Here is a 16708-nt window from a genome sequence, read left to right on the forward strand (position 1 = left end):
GAGGAGAAAGTCCAGAATAGTCCAGAAAGGCCAAAGTATTCAAATAATTCTGAAGAGTTCTGTTGAAATGAATTTCTTATTTATTAAAAAGACAACACATTCTCAAGAGAGCGTCTTCTGCAGTGAAATAATTTAGTTTCTTCATAAAGACACATCATACACAATGTTAACAACCATGAAAAACAATACAAAATGCTTTCAAATTTAACAAGTAGAAAAATATAACTAGTATATATGGCAATTGTGAATCTAATACTGTACAGAAGTATTTATGGATTTTACAAATAAATTATAGCTTAAATGCCCTTTTTAAAATTTTTAAATATACACTGGAACATAGGTTCTGAAGCTTACCACTAACTTGCCACAAATGAGTGCCAGTCAAATGTTCTGCCCACAAGCTCAAAAAATTTCTTGTTGGGTTCATGGAAATATTCATGTAGTTTCTCGAGTAACCAGGTATCTACTTGTGGGTGTGCTCGTCCTTTTGACTCATGTAAACAACGCTCTCTACCACTGTCCCTTAGGCAGTAGAAGCCTTTAGTTTTATTGAAATAAAAGTTTGAAGCATTTATCTGTGGTGATAACTTCAAAAATCTCTCTACCTTCTCTATTTCTGGGAAGGGATCTTTGATTAGTTTATCCCCATCTACAATGTGGATACAATCAAGAGGAAAATACTTCAGCCAGTTTTGCATGTGAATGTAGTATAAGCTTCTGTTTATTGCCTTGTAGTCCACATTGAGTTCACCATCTTTAATCAGGAATTGTTCAATGGATGGATACGGCTTGTGCTTCTGCATGTGATTATAGAACACTTGGGTGTAATCTGATAGTACTCTCTCACTTGGGTCTCTTAAAATAAGGAGTAGTCTCATTGATTGGTTCATGTTATAAACTCTTTCAGGCACTTTAGGTGATGTGAAATATGCTGGAGTTTTTTCCACGGTGATCTGATGGGGATAAGAGAGTGGCATTTGATTAATGTACCACTGCAATCCATTTCTGTAATGATCTTCCCAGTCAAAGAAGTGAACTTCAGTTTCTGCTGCCGCAATATCTGGATGGAGACTCAACATCTCTAACAAAGCTCTTGTTCCACCTTTTCTCACTCCAATAATGATAGTCTGTGGCAGCTGCCGGCATGATCCGTTAGAATGAATGTTTTCCTTGAAGTCATTTTTTTGAGATGTTTTCTTTAAAAGCTCTCTCTGAACAGACTGTGAAGTCTCAGCCTTCGAATTTATAGCCGGTGTGGAAGGCACTATCTGAGGTTGAACAATAAGCAACACAGCTCCCAGCAGAAAAGCTGCCATGACAGAAGTTCTTAGTCTGGTTTCACTCAGGCAGGTAATGGGGCATAGAGTGATTTCCACCGAGAACAACCTTTAAAAGTTGTTTTTGTTTTGCTGAGTGAACGTGTATTTCTCAAACAGAAACTTTGCTGAAAGAGGGAAAAAGAGAAAGAAAAGCAGCACATTATTTTATATTCGGACATATCACCACTACAGCCACATTGCAAGTATCTTTTGCTTTTCACAACTGAACAAACTTCTTTAGCTTTCCCAACTCTAGGCTCATAGATCATTTGGTATAATTAAATTCTTTAAAAGACAGGCACATACAATAATGCCATGAGAAAATGATTTCCAGTCATCAGGAGACATGAACATTCTGAATCTCTCTTGCCTACAAGATTCATCTGGAGTATTTTTTTTTTTTTTAAATCTGATTTCATTGGATTTGAACCACAATCCCAAGAGAATTAAGTGCTTTTTTTTATCTGCAAGAATAGGTTTATCTTCCTTTTTATGTTTTGTTTCTAAAAGGTGTGGACTGGACCAAAAGAGCATTCCTAAAAGCTGAGGGTCTTGTAGGATGTCTGGGAATTATAGTCTCCTAAAGGACCATGGGACAGCAACCTTAGAAGTGAAGCCTCCTGCGAAAAAGGCTCACACAATATAGATAGAGCTGCCCACCCGTGGGAAGGTAACCTTCTCCTAGGAAGAAGTTAGAAGAGCTCTGGGTGAGTAGTAGACCAAGGAAAAGTTGAATTTTTGTGTCATTTTTAAGTGAAGTTAACATTCGATTTGTGCTTAGGGTTTCTAAGGATGGAGTCAGGTGGTATGCACTCTGGCCCTGCAAAAAGGTAAGAATGAAACCATAGACTATAGTATGACTGCATCAACAAAATGCTAAAAAAGCTGTGGTTTCAGTCATGATACTCACGAAAGAAAATACACAATGGATACTTCTGAAGGTCATTTCAAGAGTTAGCCAGCAAGCTGCTGTGATATAAACACCTAACTTTACACTTTATCAAAAGACTACTAAATACCACCTCTGAACTCCATTTAAAGGTCAGTGTGTTTTTAATGCAATGTTTGAAGTGAAAGCTTAGTGGCCTCACACATAGCATAGCTGTTAGATTGTCACGCTATGAGCGGGCTGTGTATACAAGCTCCCTAAATTAAGATGCCTTCCAAAGACTTTATAACCTCACTGGAGGGCTGGTGTAAGTATGATTTTGGTATTGTCTAACTCCATTTAGAAGTGGAAGCCACGATGGCAAAGCACCTGACTGCTTTGCCTTAGTAGGCTACTGTAATTATGAATTTAAGCTTGGAGTGGCATGTACTGTACCGGGTAACAAGGGCTGAAATATGAAATTACATACGAACAACCTGAGGAAATGCAAGGGCTAGGTTTTGGAAATTCTCCAGAGAATCTGAAAAGAAACTAATGACTTTTCCACAATAAGCTAAGTCCCAGTGTGACAAGGACTAATGATGTGTTTCTAAGTGATCTAGAAAGTTCTGTGTGATCGCTTTGCATTTACAGAGGTCATGACTCCATCCTGAATGGAGCAGGTCTGCTTCCTGATGTTTGCTACTGATTATTACTTTTATGCTTTCCCTTTTTCTAATCACTTTTAAAGGGCTACAAGGCAGCGATATTGTTAGGAAGAAAAAATCAAGGCTGGGAGGAGAGGGAAGCAGAGTGTCATGATAGATGTGAAGTCAAAAGAGCGTGTGCTTCCCTGTATGCCTGCAGGCTTTGAGCTCATGGGCATGCCCTGTCTTGGGCAGAAGGTCATGCCCTGGGCTGTTCTGTGATGTCTGATGTGAGGCAACTTTGCAGAGGAATTTGTTGTTCTTCCATTTTTGGTCACTGTAAGTTTTATCTGGCTGAAAGAGCTCCATTTTGGCTGTTGTCATTAATCTTCAGCTCTCTTTCCTTGTCCTCACCATTCCTGTTCATCTTTCTCAGCTTAATCTACTTCAGTTTTAACAAGAAATAATCTTAATTATTAGCTCCACACTGAGGATATTGGTGGGGGACACTGGGTGACAGACAGTTCAATATAGGTAAATTCATGGTGGACGTCCCCACTCAGCTATGCTGCCGCCATGTTCAGCAGCAATGTGAGCAAAGAGTACAGTGCCAGCCAGATTGGATCAGTGACTGATGGGCAGCTCAGTACATAAGAGCGACAAAACATCAACTCTTGCTGAATTTTAAGGTCACAGATTAAAGGAATAGCCACTTACTTCAGAGTGTATTTTAAGAGTCACCAGCTCCATAAATAGTGAGCCTGAGTTGTTGTCTTAACACCTTACTGGGAAAGCATAATAGGATTCCAGTGAGGAACAGGTTGAACTGTTGTTGAAAGGAGTTAAGTTAAAGCCTAATGGTAGGAACCCTTATTTCTTAGCAGTCAGATTGAAATATGCTATGCTAATAGCTAAGTTCTGCGATAGGCTGTCTCTGGAAAGATTAACTTCTAGCTGCTGGTCTCTGATATTAGTGACAACACACTGCTGGGATTTTTTTTTTTTTAAATGAACTATATATACCAATTCATTGGGACTGTTCATTTTTAATTCATAGTTTGCATACTACTCAGTTGCCAACTTTTTTTATTCAAGCCTTCCTGTGGCTGAGTATAGCATGGGAACGTTTGGGGGAAACAAAAGACAGAGCAAGGTGTCTCTTACCTGTAGCTCTACTCTTGTTTTGGCTGGCATTGCTCTTTGAAATCAGACTTGTGGGCTGTTACAGGCATGGTACCAAAGGCCTCACCTCAGATAGCTTTTTGAGCCTCAGTGGAGCTCTGCCTCAGTGTCTTCTCATTCTTAACTCAAATCCTTTTGGGGGGATAGCTTTTTCTAAATAAAGAAAAGCAACTGTTTGCTGTTGCAACATGAGACCTCAGAATAACATGGGAGTATCTTCTACTTCAGACATACAGAATTTCATTTTTCCTTCCCAACTATTTGTTCAGGTGTGCATCAGGTGTTCTTACACTGCAGAACACTGCTACAGTATCTGTAGCATTTACTGTCTATGCACACGCAATGAACCATACCAGTAATTACGCCATTCAAAGTACCTATATGCTATTGTTGTTTTCCTTGCAAGCAATAAAGCTTTGTCTGCCTTTTCTTCCCATTCTGTTTCTCTCAAACTGTATAGGTTTGATATCTGGATCAATTATTGTGTTAAGACTAATGCAACACAACGGACATGAGTGTGCCTCTAAATTCAGCACAAAACATATGTTGTGTGGGCAAAGTGGTGTCCAGGAATAAAACAGCATATAAAATGGCTGTCATTCAGCTTTCTTCTCTTATGTCCTCTTTAACACTTTACGCAGATCTGCAGTTTGGTGGCTAGAATTACAGCAGTTTATATATAATGATGCAAACGTGTATTCCATAGCTTTATAATTTGTGGGTCCGAAAAACTGTTTCACCAATAATAAGCATGCACTGAAGAGTTTATAGCAGCCACTCTGCCAAATTACTTTTCTGCTTTAAGAATTCTCTTCACTGCCTCCACAAGTCATGCAGAGCATACATGACTTCACTCAATGACTTTGTATTCCAGATTAGTACAAAAATTTAACTGACAGTCATTACTATTGTATTTGCTACAAGTAAACAAGCAAGTTAGTAAAAGAAACACAGTTTATGTTAAATGGTGCTTTGAAGATTACACCAAGACTTTTCAAAAAGTCTGATTGCTTTTGTTTAATCTTTTCTTCAGCTTTCTCCAATTAATTAGGGGAATGTGCCATACTGTTTATTCAACAAGATTCAATGTGGACATTGCCAATCAAATCAGCTTTCATGATTAAAACCTCTTCAAAAGTAATAGTAACTTGGAAATAAATGGAAGCTTTTCTCAGTAAATGCAGTATGAAGGCCACAGATGCCATATTCCATTGACTTTTAAGCATATTACAGTGTTCTTTGAAACATGTCACTATTTTATGACTTCAGACTATCTCTTACCACATTACCAAGGTATTTTAATGCCTCGGTATGTTTATCCTCACTCAAAGGCATGGCCTAAACTACCTAGATTATACATCACTTTTAGTTTAATTAGCACTAAAAAAAATACGGTAGTTTTTGCCTGGACTGATAACTTAATTTTTTATGGGGGTGGGATGGGGCTGGATTTAGCTCTGAACTTTCATAAGAACCTTCGAGTTAGCTGCCGAACTGGGTAGGACGGAACATAAGGAGTGTCTGTGGAGCAGTCAGTAAGCGTCAGGCAGAGTCTGCTGGCAAATCTGACAGGGGGAATACTTTGCAAAGAGCCCACAGCAACACACGGAGAGGTTTTGCAGAGCTAATGGGACACACAGTTACTACCAGGACAGTGATTAGGAGAGGGAAGACCACAACCTTTCCGTGAACATGCAGGTGTCTTCACCTTCATTAAAGAGAAGCTGTGTTTTTATGGTTCTCTAAGGACTGAGGATGAACAGGTTAAGTTTCAGACACCCTCACTTTCTCTCCTTGCAGAACCGAAGCCCTTCACTGGAGACATCTTTGCCCAGGCATCTAAAAAAAGCACAGTCTGGCCTGAATGAGAACCATAGATCCGTTGCTAAAGTTTGTCTCTAGAGGGAGATCAGAGCTGAAAATCTGAGGGAGACATTCTGTTCTTATAAAGTATATTCAGTTTTACAGATGTGATAGAACCTCAGGACAGTTTGTGGACTACATCTTCCTTTGCGCATATTTGGGTGCTCGATACGGCGAAATAGAAGACTAACGTTGCTGGTTAAAACTAGCTGTGCAGTACAACCCACACATCTGCTATGCTGGCTTCTTATATTGGGAAAAAAAAATCCATAACTAAGCTAAGCAATTCTGCAAACAACTTTCTAAACTGATGAAAAGTCAGTGATCTGAACATTTGTATTCAGTGATGTGTTTAAAAAACTGAACTAGATCAATTGTAGTGTACTTGAAATTCTTCAAGAACTCATTGATATGAACAGTATATATTCCTATCCTTCAAGAATGGTGTCTGCCATAGCATATATTCCTTAGTTGTTTATATGAGCTCTTTTGAGTGACACTTTGTATCCATTTCGCATAAAACTCTCTAGCACAGCTATCACTTAAAGCTCAGTAAAGAGCAGGAAAGGAAGCAATTTTTTTTTTTTTTTAAATCTAATCTAGTTTATGAAACTTTTTTTTCCTTAGGAATATATTCTGCATTTTGCTATTTTTAACTATTTAACTGTCTCACAATGCCTTCATGAAGAAATGTTTCTCACACTTCCCTCCCTGCCGGTTTTTAATCGCATTTTAACAAAAGTTTTAAACAACATGTGCCAATTAAATGCTTGAATTCTAGTTTCCAGTAATTAACTACACGTAATTGCCTACTTTAGTGAGTGCTACAGAGACAAGTGTATTAAATTAAATAGAACTATATACTACTGAAGCCATAGATCTCTAGGGGCATAAACTATTGATCAACTCATGATATATAAAAAAAGCCATCTGTGCATTAAGAGGAGAGGTGAAAAGTTAAGTAACTGTATGTAACTGTATTACAGTGCCTAAATGATATCAACTAGGTACATTTCCCAAATTATATGAAAAAATGCTGCACAACCAGTAGAGATTAAACCATGGCTTTAACTTTTATAGTCAGCATGTTAAGAAGTCTAATCATCATTTCAGTGCTGTTAAGATAATATATTGTCTACCAGCCCTAAGACTTCAGAAATACACTTTTAAAAGTCTCTAAATTTTGGTTAGGGGAACTTAACAAGCTGAGAAAGACTGACTTGGTAGGAAATGTATTTGGCTGAAATCTGCTATATTTCTGCACCTGCTGTGATAAATACAGTTTATACAAATTAGCTAGGTCACCAGTTCATGACTTCTAAAGAAGGAGTTCAGCTCCAGCATGAGCAATAAAGTAGCAAATTTATAACAGACTGTAGTTAAATATAACATGCATTCTTTTTCTTAAGGGCAGAAGGGACCATCGCAATCTTTCATGCCAAGAGATCATAAAAATTTTTAGAAGAGAGAATACCCTAGATTTCAGAGAACCTCATGCAGGTAAAAATAAAGTGGGACATTACAGCAGAATAAAAATAAACTTGAAAAGCTTAGGATGCACAGAAATTTTTGTACTGAATGCTAATAGGGAATCCCCCTGCCACCTTCTAGCAATTTTTAATACCTGTCAGGACTCAATTTTTTTTTCATAAAAAGAAAGGGTACACTGTACCACTGCCTTCTCTATCCCCCCATAAACCCAAATGTTCAATTCAAAATCCAGAAGTTACCCCCCACCCCACTTCCCAAGCAAAATCTGTCACATTCTAATTAGGAAGCAGAAATCTATTGCACAGTTAATAGAGTTGCTTCCTAATTCATCAAAGCTGTCCCCAAGAAAACAACCTGTGTGAAAGGGTGGTTCTGTCCTGTCTTGCTCCCTTTCTGTACAAAGGCTCACCTTAACTGGATGTATTGAAAAAGGGAACGCAGCAGATTAAGCAATCCCATTCTCATTTTCTCTACCAAGCAATTTCTTACCACTCTCTGTAGCTGTGGGCCCCATTTCAAATACCAGTTAAGACATTTAAAACATCAATAAAAACAAAAAACCCAAACCTCCAAATAATCTTTTAGTTCATATTCCAAGCTGATTTCTGTGTCTTCCACTCTCCTGCCTTCAGAATAATACTGGAGCAGAGTGCGTACTGGTGAGGTCGTCACTGTATTAGACTTAGCTAAACCAATCAATTTACTAAGAGAAGCACTACATGGTGACCTGGAGGGAACCCTCATGCTCTGGAGTGAGAAGTGAGATGACCCTGCGGGATCTTCCATTTTGGACTGCCCAGGCATATTTTCAGTTTTCTTTTCCTAATTACCAAAACTTTGCATGGAAATCCATCAGCTTTGACATATTTTTGGGCTCTGATAGCTTCTTGGCTCTGGGTGGCTTTTCTAGAAGAGGGAAGGGAGAGATCTCACGCTAGTCAGACTAATAAAAACATTTCTGGTTTCCTCTAATGACAAGCAGAAGAGTTATATGTATCTATACATGCATATATTCTTGTGTATTGGAAAACTGTTTTCCACCCACTCTGTTTTTCTGTAATATCTGTGGAAGCATATGACTAATTCAGAATAACCAAGGTAGTAGCCTGACAAGGAGGGGACACAGATTAGAACCTGGCAATGCTGGGGTCCGAATTTACTCTGTCAAGTTAGTGCCTCTCCACTGCAGCAGCTGGCTTTGCTTCAGATGCATAATCTTGCTGCTGACCTACCAGAGGCATTTGTTTGGCTATGTAACATCAAAAACCTCTGCATTTTCCAAAAAGGAAAATAAAAACCAGGGTGCATACTGAAAGGGTGGATGTGCAAGAGACACTAAAGCTGATGTCAGTAACTGCGCATTTACTGATAGGTGCTCATTTCTGAGCAATGGGGGAAATGCACTTGTTCAAGAGTGAAAGAAATGCTGGCAGATGTAAATTGTAATGATTATTATATTTATATATATATTTACACATTAAGTTTGACAACCAGACAATATATGGGCATATACTGAATTGAACCTGTTCTACTAAATGTTCCACTTGCCCTATGTACTGCAGAGGCTCTCAGTGGGAGTGGGCAACAAATGGGGGTCTCGTGCCAGAAGGATGATCCCTACAGACACTCCATCCCCATGCCATTCAAGCCTGGTATTCACAGGACTTCCCAGATTTTTTTTTTTTCCTCCCTTTTCCCTTGGAACAGGGAAAGCCCTCAACCTACTGCACTAACATAGAGAGGAAGGAGAGTCAGATACTTTAATTCCCAATCAACTGAGGTGATTGAATTGCCTGTGCTTAGCTGGGTACCCTTTCCTGATCTTTTGAATGGCTGGAAGACAAGACCAAACCAGAACTGCCACCCCTCCCTCCCAGCATCCTTTTGCCCCCAAAAGATTTGAACCTCTTACACCCTTATCCCCGGAAAGCACACTGAGAACTGCGGTAACCAAGCCTTCCCTGTACTATTCTAGGGAGCCAGTCCTTCAAAACAGAAGTGAGCTCGAGTTCAGGCTTTGCGCTCTCCTGCCAGCCCCCAAGGACCACTCTGCCCTCCAGCCCCAGGCAGCTCGCCAGGTTCCAGTTCAGCACGCTGCATCCAGCCGGCTCCAGCACTCAGCGTGGGAAGGGATCGAAGATGCTCAGAGGAGCTTTTGCAAGTTGTTCTACTGACAGGTAGGAGCCCTGCACTCTGCCACCCTGCTTCCACACCCCTGCCATTCTGCCGTTACATGCCCTTGTCGTTTAGCCACAAGGGAAGCAAGGAGGTCAAGAAATACGGCGCCCAGGGGCCAAATCTGGACAGATCTACGATCCGGGTGCTGCCGGCCACTTTTTTTCCTCGCCTTTCCCCGCTCTCCCCCTGACAGCGATGCTTCCCCGAGCCTGACCCGGTGAGTAAGGAGGGTGTGGGGAGCTGCCGCGCGTCCCTGCCGGCGCCGGGGACGACAGGTGTCGCACGGGCGGTCCGACGCGCTCCTCCTCGGCCCCGGAGCGCACGGCGCGGCCCTCGCCCCCGGCGGGCGCGGGGCTCCCACCTGCCGGCAGCAGCTGCCGGGCGGCAGCGCAGGGGGCCAGCGCCTGCGCCCCCCCGGAGGGCCGGCAGACCTCCCTCCGCGACCGCCCCGACGCCGGCACCCGCTTCCACCCCAAACTTCCCGCGCTCCCGCCGGCGGCAGCCGCCGCTCCCCTGCCGTCCTCCGAGGCACCCCCGCACCGCGCCCGCGCATCACTCACCGCCGGGGCGCGGAGCCGTGGGGCAGCGCCCGCCCCGCTGTTCCATGGGCGCCCGCGGGCGCCGGCGGCGGAGCCGGGGGAAGGGGGGAAGCGGGGAAGCGAGCGAGCGAGCGAGCGAGCGAGCGCCCGCTGCCGCCCGCCTCGCCCGCCTGGAAGCGGCGCAGCCGGCGCCCGGCGCCAGCTTGTTTGTACGGCCCCGCCCGCCCGCGCCGCGTCACGACGAGGCCCCGCCCCCGCCCCGCCCCGCCCCCCGCGCCGCGCGGCTCCCGGCCGGGTGAGGGCGGCGCGGGGCGGCAGCGGCTCTATGCGCGGGTGCGCGGGGACGCACACACGCGTGTGTGCAGAAATCGTCGTTCACGCACATACTGTTACAGGCCTGGGGAAAGAAATCGCTATCTACAGCAAACAGCTCCCCCCCGTCCACTGCCTCCTTCCTGTACCTACAAAAATAACACCCGTGCGAGGTTGCACGAATAAGAGACTGATAGCACTTGTAGTTGTATTTACTTCTTCTACTTCTTGTTTATGTTTTCTGGACTTTACAAGGAGGCTTTGATTTTTTTATTCTCCCCCCCCCCAATGCCTTTTGTTCAGGCAGAAGAATTTAAAGCAGGGTGGATGTCTAGAATGACAGAAATACTGCTTCCTAAGGGCAGTAGGAAAAAGGCTTTCTGGGGATTTATTTTAAGTCATAGGGTTAATTTATTGAAATAGATCTGTATTTACCAAGAACAGAGCTATGGTTTTTTCAAGGTAAAATGCATTAAAAACATCATTACCATACTTCATCCATTATTTCAACAGCCAAACTCTTGAAATTTACTGGGAGTGAAAAGCGGGCCCAAACAACTCAAAAAAACCCCCGAAAACCAAAGAGGCTGGTGGGGGAACTCATTTCTCGGTTGCTTTGGATCAGTGTAGCTCCACTCCTGTCGGGAGGGTTTCATGCAGTCTGACAGATCTGAAAGAGGTGGGGTATTCCTAAAGAAGGTGGACTAGCACTGTTTGAACACAGGGTTTAGTACTGTTTGCCTAAAGAGGTAACTTGCTTAGTCATAGATCAGCACTCCTCTGACTGGGGTTGGGTGGCAGCCAGGAACCTCTCTGCACCTGAGGGGCAGTTTAAGACTTCCTGAATTTTTTCTTATGTTTGCTGTTCCAAACTTTTACTTCTTTCCTGTAGCTTTACTTCTGTAGCTTAGCTAGAAGTAGCTGTGCAAAGAATAGCTGCTTGTTCATCAGCTTGCTTTGAGAACTGCTGTTCTCCAATGGCACGCGATTATATTGATTTAGGGTTTGATGTTTAAATTTCCATCCACATTGGTGGAGCTGTTTGCACAAGCATTGCAGGACCAGCTTCTCACTGTACATGTACACCAGCCAGGTTTTTTCCGTCCTTCTACTAGAAACTGTTGCTGTGGCTGCCGTGTGGGGACTGGGAGGTTGGCATGAGCTGGACCTAAGCATCTGAGACTGGTCTCTTTAAATAAGCAGCGGATGAGAAAGGCTTAAATCACCTCTCCAACCTTTGACACGACACTGGTTAATATTCCCACTGAAAGTGCCCTAATGAGAGGTTTGCAGGATACTATCATCATTGGCTGCGACTTATTCGCTGTTCATTCACTCCTCGAGTGCTAGCCTGTGGGAATGTCAGGTCACACTTTCTTCCTGCACCAAAAACCAGCTTAGTGCACTAATGCTATGCAAAAATTCTCATGATGTATATTTTCTTAAATCCTTTTCCTTCAGCCTTGGCCTGCAGTGATATTATAACAGGAGCCACAGCAATCAATTATAGAACTCTGTTTTCTAATTATGACTTCTATTGAGGGATGCTGAACAAAGATGCTATGTTTATTTAAGTATCACCAGCAATTTCACATGGATTACAGGAAGTAGGTATGTGGGGGGAGTTATTTTGTTTACAACTGTTTGTCTGCCTCCAGCCTCGAATAGGCATACTTTTGTATGGCTAAATTAATTAGTAAAATAAATATGTAATAGAAAATCTAAGGAATGAAAAGCACTCAATTATGCTTTAAAAGCAGTATCTCTGAACAGAATCTTGTCAAAGGTTTTCAAGAAACAATAGGAAAAATAGGATGGTGTAACTATGAATGTCTTTTATGTTATGTTTTTGCATATTTAGTATTTAAGATGTTTCATGCATTTAAGTTTACTAAATCATTTCAGTGTAATTTCTTTAGCACAAATACACGTGTGCAAATACTTTTAATTTTTTAAGATAAAAAGATAACATTTCACAAGTGTGTTTACCAAAAATATAACAATAATAATGTCTTTTTACTTGTATTTTAATACCTTCCTGTATGTTTTATTAGAAACCTGAGAGTCTAGTGGAGAAATACTTTCATTCGAGATTAGCCTTGCTATTTAACCCTGCTATTTATGGCACAATTGTGGGTTTTGGTTTTCTTGCAAACAGATTAAAACCAAAATGCTTAGATGTTGTTCAGTTGCTACAGACCCACACAATTCAGTCATAAGGGATCACTATTTATTCCATGTGATCTCTAGCTCAGATACCGTAATACCCATTTCATGTTTAATATCCAGTCTTGATATAAAAGAATCGAAAGATGAAAAATCCACCATTTCTTTAGGTAGTTTGTTCCAATCGTGAACCATCTTTGGTGTCAAAATAATAACAGAAGATGTCTGTGCACCTTTTAATCTGAAGGTATCTAACTGTAGCTGCAAGCCATTGCTTTATATTATCGCCTTCCCAGGCAGATTAAAGATATGTTTTGCCCAAAAACATACTTTCTTATTCTAATTAAGTCACTTCTCAGTATTCTTTTTTTTGGATAAGCTAAACAAAGTGATCTCTCGTAGTGTCTCACTGAAAGGTATTTTCTCTAGGCTCAAGGAAGTTTAGATTTAATTATTTTTCTTCATTTTTCACAAATTTTCATCAGTGAGTGCAATACTGATGCTTAACATTCACAATGGAAACATTTTTATGATGCTTTGATAATGAATCCCAGCTGCCAATAAGGTTTCAAGATCTATCGGTTACTCAGTTCTTAAGCTATTTCAAGGACATTTCATTGACACGTAATTCTTACTTTTAAAATTCATATGTTCTAGACTACTAAATCTGATGCCTTATGAAAGTCTAGGTCTGTTCTGCCTGCATACTTCATTTTATCAAGCAAATTTGTAATTTCCTCAAAGCAGATTTGTTTGACATGATGCTGGTAGTGCCTCTTCAACTGTGGGAAAAGTGGTACAAGAGAGTGACATTAACTGTACATGTGCTATATTTTTATTTGGTTAATTGAGTAATGACTAATTTAGAAAAAGGAAATGAGAATTCATAAAGGCAAAAGAATGAGGAAGGAAATTAAAATCATCAATGCAACATTGCCAATATTCATTTACACTTCCCTTGTTAGTCTGAAAAGGAGGATGTGAAAAATGAGATGTCTGATTTTACCAAAATTCTAGCATATCCTGGATGACTGGTGTGTGTCATATACTCTGAAGAGAGGGGTGTTCTGCCCATACAGTAAATGAAATGGCAGCCTGCTCAGAGGAAACAATTCTGCCAGAGGAGATGCCAACTCATTCAGAGCCAGGGTCAGATAATTTGGGGAGGCAAATTATCTGACCCTGGCTCTGAATGAGTTGGCAAATTATGTTGGAGTCAGGAAGGCAGCAGGCTGCCCTGAGTGGAGGTGGGATGCCTGCACGGCAGCGGCAGGGAGGAGGTGGTGACTCACCGGAGGCAATGTGGCTCCCAGGAAGGACCACAGCACAGCATGGACAGTGCTGGAGGTGGGCTTTGCTGCTGGCTTGGCCCTGGAGCCAGCTGCAACTGTTTCCAGCACAGCCTGCAGAGCATTGGTTTCATGCTGCCATAAGCATCAAGGAGGGAACTCCATCTCAGCGGGATTTGAAGACTTTCTTTCAAACCCTGTGCCACCATGCCGCTGTTTCTCCCAGTAGCTGTTTTGGAAACGCAGGGGTGGAAGATAGCTGAAAGAACAAAGACATGAAAATTACTTAATTGAGGAAATACTTGGAGCTTTCTCTGTATGGTCTATGTTGGAGCTGCCTCCATTTGTCAGGTTGAAGTAATGCGGTTACAACTTAAGCAATTCCGGACAATTCAGGCTTACAGATTTCTAGATTTGTCACTAGGAAATACCCAAGGGAAAGCAGGGAGGAAGTAGTATTGTAATCCAGTCAGCTAAGGGAATTCAGGGGTTGAGTTATAAAATACATTTAAATAGGTATATATTATAATGTTATTTTAAATTCAGGAAATAATAGGTCTGTATAATACTACTACTACTAATAAACAATAATGCATAATAATAAATAAATAATAATAAATGAATGAATAAAAATAAAATAATAATAATAATAATAATAAAAGAATAATAAAAAACTTCAGGTCTAAAATGTAAAGAAGATGGGTCTAATTCGGGGCTAGAATGTAAAGACACGAGAAATGCACCGTTTTGATGTGAAAAGCAAAGGAAGTGAAAGGAAAGTATGGAAAGATGTATATGGTTGGGATTGTGAGGCTATAAGCTGGCTCTTGCTCAGGTGAAATATATTTAAAGTTTTCCCCGTTCCTACATGTTGTGTTTTTCCTTTATCCTCAAAGACAAGCACTTATGAGGTGTTCAGGTTGGATATAGCAGTGTGGCCACCAGGCAATGTGGCTCTTGATAGAAATAACAAGTCAATATAAATCCAGGGAGCCGTCCTTCCACTCTGTAAGCAGTATGCTCCCACACTTGCAGAGTAAGGCAGTGCTGCTTGTTAAGCATATCATTGTTGACAGAGCTGTGGCTTAACAGAAGTGGTCCAAAATGAACTCTTGGGTGGTGAAACCTAGTAGCGTACAAGATATGTGAGCTGTTGGATTTGAAAGAAAAGCCTGGGATTTTGCAGTCCAGGGGTAGAGTTAGATAGTGTTGTCAGAAGAGACTGTGGGTCTCCGGTCTGGGAAAGGTTCTTCTCTGGAAGAGAAGGCTTTCTGGGCTGTCCAGAGAAGAGCTGTCCCTGAGGTGGAAGACAGCAGTTTGGTTGTCCATGGTAGAAGGTGCAGCTGAAATAGGGAAACAAAATGTGGGAATGAGACAATAATTCCAAATGGGTAACAGATTTGAACAAATATACAAAAGGCTAAACTGTAAACCTTTTGAAAGTTGAGCTTGCTTCTGTCAAGCGTCCACTGCTGCTGATAACAAGCTCTACTATCAAAGCTTCTCAGAAGCAGTGATGGTGCATTTACTAATGGCAATATTGAGGAGATGTATTATGGTCCAGGCTGGGAGCCACCTTTACCATATATTTTCTCTGTGGTCCAGCATTTTAAAATTAAATTCACATCTTAGATTAAGCAATAAAACGCAGAGAAAACAAACAAAATGTAGCAGATGGAAAGAAACTGTGTGAAAGGGACCAGACTGGTGTAGGAACAATACTGAAGGAGGTGCAAGGAAAATCTAAAAAGCCCAATCTCATATTTTCAGGGAAGATTTATCTACAGAGAATACGTGAGGGCTTGCTGTGTAGGTGAGCTCATGAAAGCTAGATGGAAGTCAGGCACGCAGGAGGGAACCTTACAGTGAAAAGGGAGGATGAATGATAATTAAGTGATAATATTGAACTTTTCCAGAGAAATAAAGGATTAATCTGAAGATTCCTCACAGTCCCACTTCATAGCACAGCTTAGATTTTGTGCTGGTTTTGGCTGGGATAGAATTAATTTTCATCATGGATGCTATTATGAGGCTATGTTTTGGATTTGTGCTGAAAACAGTGTTGATAATACAGGGATGTTTTCATTATTGCTGAGCAGTGCTTACACAGAGTCAAGGCCTTTTCTGCTCCTCACCCCACCCCACCAGCGAAGAGGCTGGGGGTGCACAAGAAGCTGGGAGGGGACACGGCTGGGACAGCTGACCCCAGCTGCCCAAAGGGCTATTCCATACCATATGGCGTCATGCTCAGCCTATAAAGCTGGGGGAAGAAGGAGGAAGAGGGGACATTCGGAGTGATGGCGTTTGTCTTCCCAAGGAACTGTTACGTGTGATGGAGCCCTGCTTTCCTGGAGATGGCTGAACACCTGCCTGCCCATGGGAAGCAGTGAATGAATTCCTTGCTTTGCTTTGCTTGAATGCGTGGCTTTTGCTTTCCCTATTAAACTGTCTTTATCTCAACCCATGAGTTTTCTCACTTTTACCCTTCCGATTCTCTCCCCCATCCCACCAGGGGGGAGTGAGCGAGCGGCTGGGTGGGGCTTAGTTGCCGGCTGGGGTTGAACCATGACAGTCCTTTTTGTGTGGGGCTCTTAATCCCAGGGTTGTGGGTTTGAGCCCCATGTTGGGCACTAAAAAGGATGCCCTTTAAATTTTATTTAAAATTATCTCTGTGAAGCACGCAGTAATGCCATGGCCTTCTAATAAGTTTTCTTTAGGCAAACGTTCGCAGGTTGGCACTTTAAGCTCCAGGAGTCGAACATTGAGGAACAGTGAGGTTTATAGTGCTGTAAGTAAGAGGCCTGTCAAAATCCTGTCGTTCAGTATAAACATTTAAGACTTTTCCTTTGCCTAA

General features: G+C 41.8%; 1 protein-coding gene across 1 annotated transcript; it reads right to left on the reverse strand.

Annotated features, from left to right (window-relative positions):
* Positions 1-231: 231 nt before the first annotated feature.
* HS3ST1 (heparan sulfate-glucosamine 3-sulfotransferase 1) lies at positions 232-1398 on the reverse strand. Its single transcript, XM_072862380.1, has one exon. The coding sequence runs from the start codon at positions 1314-1316 to the stop codon at positions 357-359; it is 960 nt and encodes a 319-aa protein (XP_072718481.1). The 5' UTR covers positions 1317-1398; the 3' UTR covers positions 232-356.
* Positions 1399-16708: the final 15310 nt, after the last annotated feature.

The sequence above is a fragment of the Ciconia boyciana genome, chromosome 5 (assembly GCF_034638445.1).
Source record: "Ciconia boyciana chromosome 5, ASM3463844v1, whole genome shotgun sequence".
Lineage (NCBI taxonomy): Eukaryota > Metazoa > Chordata > Aves > Ciconiiformes > Ciconiidae > Ciconia > Ciconia boyciana.